The 10,134-nt window shown below is 42.7% G+C and overlaps 1 protein-coding gene across 1 annotated transcript; it reads right to left on the reverse strand.

Annotated features, from left to right (window-relative positions):
* Positions 1-3,001: 3,001 nt before the first annotated feature.
* TSLP (thymic stromal lymphopoietin) lies at positions 3,002-7,689 on the reverse strand (the record flags this gene model as incomplete). The annotated part of the gene is made up of 4 exons (XM_059695084.1): positions 3,002-3,895; positions 5,809-5,940; positions 6,594-6,632; positions 7,540-7,689. Coding segments are annotated over 4 exons (435 nt in total), but the record flags the coding sequence as incomplete, so codon positions are not given.
* Between the last annotated feature and the right edge of the window lie 2,445 nt (positions 7,690-10,134).

Genomic DNA, 10,134 nt, shown 5'->3' on the forward strand with positions numbered 1-10,134 from the left:
ATATTGGCCTGTGGTTCTCTTTTTTTGTGGTGTCTTTATCTGGTTTTGGAATTAGGGTAATGCTGGCTTCATTGAAAGAGCTTGGAAGTGTTGCTTCCTCTTGAATTTTTTGGAATAGTCTGAGGAGGATAGGTTTTAGTTCTCCTTTGAATGCTTGGTAGAACTCCCCTGTAAAGCCATTCAGTCCAGGTCTTTTTTTTGCTGGAAGATTTTTGATCACTGCTTCAATTTCTTCGGTAGTTATAGGCCTATTCAGGTTTTTTGATTCTTACTGATTGAGTTTTGGGAGCTTGTATTTCTCTAAGAATATGTCCATTTCATCTATGTTGTCCATTTTGTTGGAATAGAGTTGTTCATAGTATTTTTTCATAATCCTTTGTATTTCTGTGGGATCACTTGTTACTTCACCACTTTCATTTCTGAATGAAATTCAGAAATTTTTGGAGAAAATTATTTAATTTGTAGTTTGAGTGATCATATAGACTTGGTAGGTTTTGACTTTAGTAAAGCACTTGACAAATTTCCCCTGACTTTATTGTATTTTCATAAGGCTATTATGAGTAAATGGAGATTCAGTTCTACATAGTTGAAGGAAACTTTTTTCTTTTTTTTTTTATTAAGTTTTTGAGGGTGACATTGGTTAATAAGATCATATAGGTTTCAAGTGTACATTTCTGTACAATATATGATACATGATCTATATATTACATTGTGTGTCCACTATCCAAAGTCAAATCATCTTCTGTCACCATATGTTTGACCCCCTTTACCTTTTACTATTCCCTGAGCCTCCTTTCCTCTAGTAACCACCATAATCTTGTCTATGTCTATGAGTTTCAGTTTTATATCCTACATATGCGTGAAATCATATGGTTCCTAGCTTTTTCTGACTCACTTATTTCACTTAGCATAATATTCTCAAGGTTCATCCATATTGTGTCAAATGGTTAGGCATTAAATACTAGTAAAAATAGTGTCAACAATCAGAAAGCAAAAACTTTAAGGATACAGGGAAATAAAATACTATAACAGCAGTAGACTTTAACTCAGCTCTCTCAACCTCTGACTGAAGGAGACAAATGTAAGAATATATATTATGTAAAAAGCATAATTAACAAGATGGCCCCAGTAGGTATATATCCAACTTAAACCTGAGTTTGCAACTTACTTTCCACTGACCATGAAGCATTTATAAAACTGATCATATATTAGGCCACCAAGAAAACCTCAATACATCTCAAGGAGTAGAAATGTATAATTCATTTTTAACAATATCAGGAAAAGTTGTTACTAGATTAATATGATGCAGCTTCTTGCACATTACTTGTACTTGTGAGTAAGTAATGTAAATAAATGATTGTTTATATATTAAAACATTTATGGGATACATAGAAAAAGAAACTATGTCAATTACATAAATTTTTAAAGATAAATCCAAAAACTCAAAGAAACTGTGTTCAACGGGATGACTTTGAGCTGTCTTCAGTCTCCTTAATTCTTCATTCCTCTCTGCTCATAGGAAAATTAGACCACAAACCTTGAGAAAAATTGTGAGGGTATTTCTTTTTAGAGTTTAGTGAAATGTAGTTAGTGAATCCTTGCTAAGATGAAGTTAATGGGCTTAAAATGTATCCCCCTCCCCCACTCTTTGTACAGAAAACTTATGCATACTGGCCAAAGGAGTTTCTCTTATGATGTCATTTAAAGCCCTAGTCCTAGTCATTAAAGGAAGCTTTTTGAAAACAAGTATGTCCTGCTTTTGAAACTTGAAAATTGAACTGGAACACGTGGTGTTCCCCTAGGCAGGATGCAAAGGTGGCTTCCCGGGTTCTTGTCCAGCTGGGTTGGAAGAATAAAACCATGGACAAAAAGTGGTATAGGAAAAGGTGGAAATTTATTGAGAAACAAGCACAGACTCCCACGTGGGGAGGGAAAGAGAGTCCCACTGAGTCCCTTTTTTCTAAGGTTTATAAAGGCTGCAGTTCTTTGTGTCTTATTGGTCACTATAGCAGCTTCAGAGTTCAAACCTCATGTGAGGTTCTCTTCTTCTTCTCCCTTTTGTTTTTCTATTCCCTTTGGCCTTCCTCTTCCCTCTCTGAATGAGTGGATTTCTTTCCTTTATTCTTTAAATATATGGCAGCTCCCTTATTCTATGGATGTGTGCCCTCTGGCATCTCCCTGATTCTGTGAATATATACCTTTGGGCAGCTCCCGGCTTTGCAGCCCTGTGGTTCTCCCCAAAGACCCCGTAATTCCTAACATTTCCTAAACCTGCCTATTTTACCCCTAAAAAATTCCTTTTACTTTCAGCTATAGTTTGAGGTTCTCTGGTTAAAAGCTTTGTCCTATTTCCTCTTGTATCCCCAGTACTTGGCTGAAGGCTGGACACACAATAGGTGCTCTGTAAATGCTTATTGGATTCATAATGTAAGCTTCTTCTTACCTGATAGCAGTAAAATGGATTTAGGGATATTGAACTTCCCCTTTTCTATCCTTGCTCAGCACAATCAATCCCTCAGGGCGATGGTGGGAAGGAAAGTTTACACTTAAAGGATAAATCAATGTAGTATTCCTATCTGCTCCCTATTGGCCTGAGTGTTAGAGCTAGGTTGGTCTCTCCCACTGTTGTTCAGAGCATTGAGCCAAGGGTGAGTGAGAGGGTGCCTGTGGCTCTAGCTTGCATCAGTGTTCAAGAATAGGACGCTGAGTTTAACATCTCTTGTTTACCTTTGCCTCCTTTGTCTCTTCCAGGTGTGGTGAAGTCCACCTGGGAAACAAGGAAAGACTAGAGATTTGATTTAAGAAAAGAATTGTTGGAAAGTATCCTGATGACACTTATCTATTGCCTAATATTCTCTCTATAGCAGCACAGGGCAGGAGGGAAGTGGTCAATGGGCTTGAAGGATCAGGGGAAGGAAAGAGTTGCAGAAGAGTGAAGCCCCTCAGAAAAATGTGTAGGTGAAAATCATCTAGCTACATAAAATAACACATTCATAAGAAATGAATTTGAGAATTATTTTATTAAGAAATGTATCATGTCAATAACAAAACAATATGTACATTTAAAAAAGTGCTTACTGTTCATTTTGACCAATGTCACCCCAATAAATTTAATAAAAAAATAAAAAGTGCTTATACAATAAATTAAAAATGTATTCCATAAGTTTAAAAATATATATTATTTTAGCTTTAATAAATGTACTTCTTCAAGATCTGCTTGCATATACCACTCTTATCTGTTACATAATTTTTAAAACTTAACTTAAACTATTTTCACAATATTAATATGAAATTCTTTCAAATTTCTCCACTATATGTACAGCTTTTTGTGTGTACCGTTTTGCGTCTATGTATTTCCTTCTTTTGAAAATTTTTAGTATGAAAGAAATGCCTGCCTTTTCAACAGAGGTTCATTTGCTCTTGAGTTCAACTTTTTTTCTTTTTGAAGTGAAAAAGTTCTCCTTCTCTTATACTTTCAGATTCTTCTCTTGAGTAAGGCCTATGTAGTTCCAGCTGAGAATTACTATCACAAAGCCAGTGGCTCAGACATCAATGCTACTGAAGTCTCCCTGACATTTGAGGGGTAGTATCTCCCCCACATTATAAACCAATATTAAACAATAAAAGCTTACAAAAATAAGTTAAGAAACCCGTCTGTAATTAAAAAAATAATTAGTAGTGATCTTTTAAATGTCACAGAATTAACATTCCCTCTACCTAATACGGATGATTTTTTTGTTGCTGTGAAATATGACTTCAATGAAGGTTCACTTTGTTTCCATTAAAGACGCATGAAACGACGCCACAATCCTATTAAGTTTGAGACTATTTTCTGGCATCCTTTTATTGTGTCTTCTCTTTTCTTTCTTTTCTTCATTGCCTGGGCATTATTTTTCTGTGGAATAAGAGAATCAGTAATTAAAATTGTCACTATCTTTAATGGCAGGTTACATTGTCTTCTCTATGCAAACCTATTTCTCAATGTATTCTCCTAACACCTGCTTACTGTCTGGGCCTGTGTGCTTTCTACAGAGGAATGCCCTCCCATTTTTCCACCCACTTACTCATGCGTCAAGGCCAAGCACCACCTCCTTTACAGGGATTGCTCAGACCTTTCTGTTAGAAACTACTCTAGTGTTTCACAGTGTGTTTAATTTAACTTGGCTCTCACTTAAATGGTTTTTTAAAATTCATTATTGCATCATGGGTATTCCCCACACTGCTGAGCAGAATGTTTTATACATAGGACACACTGAATAAGTAAACAAGTGAATAAGTCGATGACTTCATGATCTCCTTGACAAGATCGTAAGTTCCTCTAAAATAGGACATATCTACATCTTCTTTACAGATATAATTCAAAATTCTCCTGCCTTCAGTCCCTTCTACCACTGAGTTGTGCCACAGACACCTGAAGGTTTTTCTGAAGACAGCCTAAACTTAAAAAAGATTGCAATGATATTTTATTGTTTTTCTCTATCTATATTACTCTTGAGTAGTGACTTTGACTGGACCTCCTAGATACACAGTATTTGGGTCAAGAAAGTTTACCAGGTTATAAGCAAAAATCTTACAATCTAAAATTTGCTAAATCATAAATTTTTAAAAAGTACTCCAGACTCTCCCTTTCTTACTATCCAGAACTTGACCTAGCCTGTTCTCTATGCTCTCCTTATATGGATAAACTTCACTGTGGCCATCAGTAGATTTACTAGAGTCTCCTTGATAGAAGGCATAGAACCAAACCAGTTTTTCACATGTAGCCAGACTCACCTTATGGCTTCAATCTCCAATCCCTAAAAAAGTGACAGCCTTGGCCATACAGACTACTCAATGTGCAGACTGATAAAGTCCATTGATTAATAGACAGCGATCATACATCTCTGCACTTGTTTCTCTTTGTCTTTTTAAAATTTGTCATCCAGAAGATAAACCCTCTGCTTCACTTCCATGCTGAAATAAATACTTACTGAGTACTAGTTGCATGCCAGGCACTATTCCAAGTGCTTTTACTAATATTGACTCATTTAATCCTTATAAACACTCTATGGGGGTCTGTTAATATGATCCTCATTCTGCAGAAGAAATTGAGCACACAGAGGCTAAGTAATTTATCCAGGTTTTCACTGTTAAAAGTTATGGGGCTAGATTCAAAGTTAGGCAAGACTGTCTCTAGACTTCCCGCTCCTAACTCTGTACTACTGTTTCCATATTTAAAGTTACACATTCATTCAAATGCATGTAACTGCACATGCAAAAGCCACTATGTAAAGAGGCAGCAATACCACCCATACAAGCAATTAAGGAAACATAGGGTAAAACTTTGATGTATGATTTATCATTTTAAGAAAGAACGCACAATTATTAAGTGATAAGCCTACGTAATGCTGCTCAAATTGTAGAACGGGCAAAAATTTCATAAGAAGCCCTTCCATACACAGGGACTGTGATTTTGAAGGTCTAGGTTGGGTCCCTGGGAATTGGCATTTTGGCCAATAACCTCCCATGCTCAGGCAGCCAGGCGACATTCTGATGTTGGAGGCTCAACACTCGCCTAAGGTTAGAACCATAATTCTGTAAGAAGAATCAGAATCCTAGAAATAAGTGGGTTTCGGTCGCGGTATCAACCGAGGACTAATTGACAACCTGCAGCTCTGGCTCATTTGCTCTCCAAAAGAGAGAACCTGAATAAAAATCACAGACTTCTGCACTGCACGAATAGCGCCTCTTTAATTCAAGGTTAGCGCCAAGATTAAAAAACAAAACAAAACACACAACAAAAACCGAGAGTGCTTTACGTTGGCTTACCTGCTTTCGGTAGTAGCCTGGGCAAGAGCGTTCGAGCGTAGCTTCCGTTCTGCTGGCTAATTCTTCGGGGAGTGACTTGCAGCCGGGGGTAGGATGCAAGGTAAGGCGCTCGATTTTAGTGAGGCAATCCGGCTGCTCGCAAGCGGCGACGTTCACGAGAAAAGGAGAACACGCCACGGGGTGGGGGGTAGGGGTATAAAAAAACAAAGAAATAGAGTTGGTAAGAAATGAGTGAAAGGAGGCGCGGGGGACGCAGCCAATGGGACCCGGGTGAGGAGTGGGCTAAAGACCCCACGGAGGGGGAGGAAGTGGGGGCTCGTGAGAGTAGCAGAAGGCGCGGCAGGAGAGAGGACCTGCGCTGCCGCTCGCCGCGTCCGAGGCGCGGGACCCGGGGGACTGCCAGGAGGCGGCGCCGCAGGCGGAGGCACCCCATCCGCCCCTCCCCACCCGCCCGCCCGGGAGGTGGTGGTGAGGGGTGTGCCCCTGACGTCGTGCCCTGATCCCAGTTTCCTATTTGCCTTCCCTTTCGTGGGTGTGGGGGACCGGGAGTCTCTTCCGGAATCCCGCTCGGTTTCGAGAGAGACTTCCTCGCCCTAAATTGGAGCAGAAGTGGTGTCCCCAGCTGGGCACCAGCCCAGAAGTTCCGGCAGCCCAGTTCTCCTTGCGGAGTCGGTGTCGCCTGGGAACCCAACTACCGCCCGGGGTTCTACCTCCGGCTGGGCGCCCCTCCCCGGGATGCCTGGTGCCCCTCTGGAGAGAGCCAGGAGCTCCGTTCAGCTACTCACCTGATCTTCACAGCGGAGGGTGGCGTCGCAGTCGGTACACTGGAAGGAAGGAAAAAAGCATCCGACGAGAGGGTAAAGACGTGTTCACAGGAGAAACCCCCCAACCCTCCCACTGTTGCTCCCAGGGTTTAAAGATGCCCTGCAAGCAGTTTCCACTTCCGCACTTCTTTTCTATGCATCGGTTCTTGTCATTGACAAAGTAGTGACACAAGTGGGAACCTTCAGCTCTGAAGATTCTACTCTCGGAAACAGTATCAATGGGTCCTGGTCCTGGAGGGAGACGCCTCCTCCCCACCAGCGTAGGCACACCTGTAACCCTGTATACAGGGCTGCACAGGAGAGCAATATGTCACTTCCGAATGCCCACATCTGTCCTAGAGCGAGCCGTTCATGCATTTCACACATGCGTGATCTATCCAGAAATTAGAATAATTAAGAAAATGACTGCTACTGTGTTCTAAACAATCTGAAGCACACCTCATCCCACAATGGCATCCCAAGGCATCTAGAACGCTAGACAGACCTGAAGGGCAACCTCACTGGTTAGGTCTCAGCGCACAAGAATTCCCTCTTTTACTCCTCTCTTTTTCTCAAGCCTTTTCTTTCTCAAGCCTATTTTTTTACCTTTTTTTTTCTTTCCTGCACCAGCGGAGCAGCACTTTAGCCCAGTATAGACACCCCTGATGGGTCATGTGTTACCTATCAATATCTGCTCCGCATCAGCATCTACACACTTAATGTGTGCCACTTCCTAGGTTGTCATTTTAGAGGCAAATATATTTCAATATCACTTGCAAAAATTTCTGACATAATGCTGGGTCATGATCTTTTCCCAAAATTATTTTTCTTTTTTTTGAAAGTAAAACTGTGGTGTGTGTGTGTGTGTGTCTATGTGTGTACTCTTCTGATGAAAACACATTGTTTTTAAAAAGGTTTCTTCACTTACCGTCAGGTCCTTAGAAATGATGTTCAGGTAATCCATTCTAATCTTCTCAAAGTCACAATCAGTGAAATTGCTGGTTAGCACCAACCCTACCAGTTGCAAAATGAAGATCTTCCTGAAAAAAACTGACAGAACAAATAATAAGGCATCAGGCAATGTATTTGAAAACCCAGTTCCACCCCAGTTTCACATTAAACTCTTTCCACCCACACTGAATTGCCTCTAGGTCTGCAAGGCCAGCCTTAGGGGCAACGGCCCAGGCACCAACTACTCTTTGCCTCTTATTCCCAGTGTACAGAAGCCCATATTCACCCATGCTGTTGCCTTAGGTTGGAGTCTCCCTGATGCTCCAGAGCTTTTTGGCTCCACATATATAATACCTAAACGCCTACGGGCCCTTTTCTCCTAGGCCAATGATTTTCCTTGATGTCATTTGCTTCCTTCAGAGAATTCTGAATTGATGACATGAAAGAAAAAAATAGGACTAGCCAAATCTATGGAATTTTACCCTTAGTGAAATCAGCAGGAATTTCCCTCTCCTCCTTTGATCTTTGTCCTAAATCTTTGATATATGCCTGGATGTGCTTTAAGAAGGAGATACCCACACCTTTCTCCTACAGGGCCATTTCCAACAAGCCCCTTTCTTGATGGAAAAAATACCCCCAAACAGCATCCACTCTGAGGATTGGGTTCATGCCATACACACTGAGCATTTCCTTTGGCCAATTTCAACTACTGCTTTCCCTCCTCTGTGGCCACTGAGAAAACTCGTGTGTTTACTTCATGGGATGCTTTGAGTGTGGGTGCAACCTGAGGCTTGGACCGAGTTCCCATGTGAATGTATTAAATGTGCAATAGTGACCAGAATCTTAGAGGCAGGAACGAGAAAATGCTGAAACGAGTGGGGAAAAGTCTGATGGTCAAAGCACCCTTTTGCGGTCGGGGTGGGGGATGGCGGGGGAAGCGCCTCAGGGGCTATGCTTTCCTCTAGTACTTCTACAGGCGTCAAGAACATTTAAAACCACTAACCCCGGGGTCCAGTCACCTTCACAGTCTCACCTCTCGGGCCAAACCTAAGAGCCAGGACGCTAGATTCAAGCAGTGGGACCAGATTGCGCCGAGCGGAGCGCAGCGGCGGCGCGCGCCCTGGGAAGGTGCTGTCCAGCGCGCCGCGATCCCAGAGGCTGCACTGTTCAAGCGCCCTGCGCCCCACGCCGCAAGCCTAGACAACTTTCCTTGCCTCCGGTCCACGTTGGGACCTGAACACCCGCACCTGTTTTAGGAAGGGGGGAAGGCACGAGATGGAGATCACGTATTTGCACTGGCAAACCCTTGTTAACGCAGCCAAGCAGAGTTTAAATTCAGGGAAGTGAGTCAGGGAGAGTGCCAGAGAGGATGCCGAGCCGCCTGTGGCTCTGGCAACTCCAGCAGAGTGTTAAAAGGACAGAAAGCCCGCCTCCTAGCAGGCTGCTACAGGACTAATCACGCTCTCCTGGGCTTGACCTCCTGCCGACCGGGCTTTCCTGACTTCCAGTTCTCCTCCCTCCTCCCCCTTGCCCTCTTTCCGGAGCCTAAAGAGCCCTGGTCCTTGGGAAGTTCTTAGCAGTTGTCACCGGAGCTCCCAGGGCAGGGAGACCCGCGTGAGTTCCTAGCAAATGTCACAGGTCACATGGCACCTGGGAACAAAAGGAGGGATGGCAAGAGAAGAGAAAAAAAGCACAGTCTCCGTGTTGGGGGTTAGGACTCGAGCCAGAAGTGAACTTTTTTTTTCCATAGAAGGCGCTCAGCAGCTGTACCAATACAGCTGGACCCAGTTCTCTGGTTAAGGACTGAGGATAAAGGTCGTGGCGCTAGCAGCAGTAAGGGAAAGCCTATGATTCACCGCATGACTTCAAAGGTGGGCTCTTCTGGAATCCTCCAAGTCTAGGGTTTAATGTCATGCAGCATCCTTTGGTAAATAAGCGCCCCCGACCCCATCACCAAATTTTCAGGGTGTCTTGGGATAATGCCCCAACCGGATTCATCCGTTGTGACATTAGAGGTGTTCCTGGTGGACACCTGGACATTGGACAGGCAGACAGGAGATGAAGACACAGATCTCTCCCCTGGGTGAAGATATGCTCGTGGGGCAGTAACAGAAGAAAGGCCACCCTGGCTGAGGTTCTATTTCCATTTTTCTAGGGTGTAACCGAGCTGCCTCCTTTTCTTTATTTCTTCCTTTAAAACATTACATCTATGGCAACTTTGAGATGAGGCAGACGGGTGCCTCCTCCTCAGGCATTCTAGAGGATGGCTCTTCGACTGTTAAACACACTGCTAAACATTTGTCCCTGGGACCCCCTATTTCTTTATCTGTAATTGTGTGACCTCGTAAATCACTTCAATTACATCACGTTTCTGCTTAAAAACTCTTGGTAGACTCCCAGTTGCCTTGCCATTTACAATCATCTCTCCCCTCTTGGCTCCATGCCAAGCATGTCAAACTCACAGGCTGGCTGCATGGGGCCCACAACGAATATTTTTGTGGCCCAGCCAATATAACAGTATGTAAGAAACGTTTTAATAAAAACTTCATAGCTTAATTTTTACAATATCCTT

The sequence above is a fragment of the Myotis daubentonii genome, chromosome 4, assembly GCF_963259705.1.
Source record: "Myotis daubentonii chromosome 4, mMyoDau2.1, whole genome shotgun sequence".
In the NCBI taxonomy this organism is placed as follows: Eukaryota; Metazoa; Chordata; class Mammalia; order Chiroptera; family Vespertilionidae; genus Myotis; species Myotis daubentonii.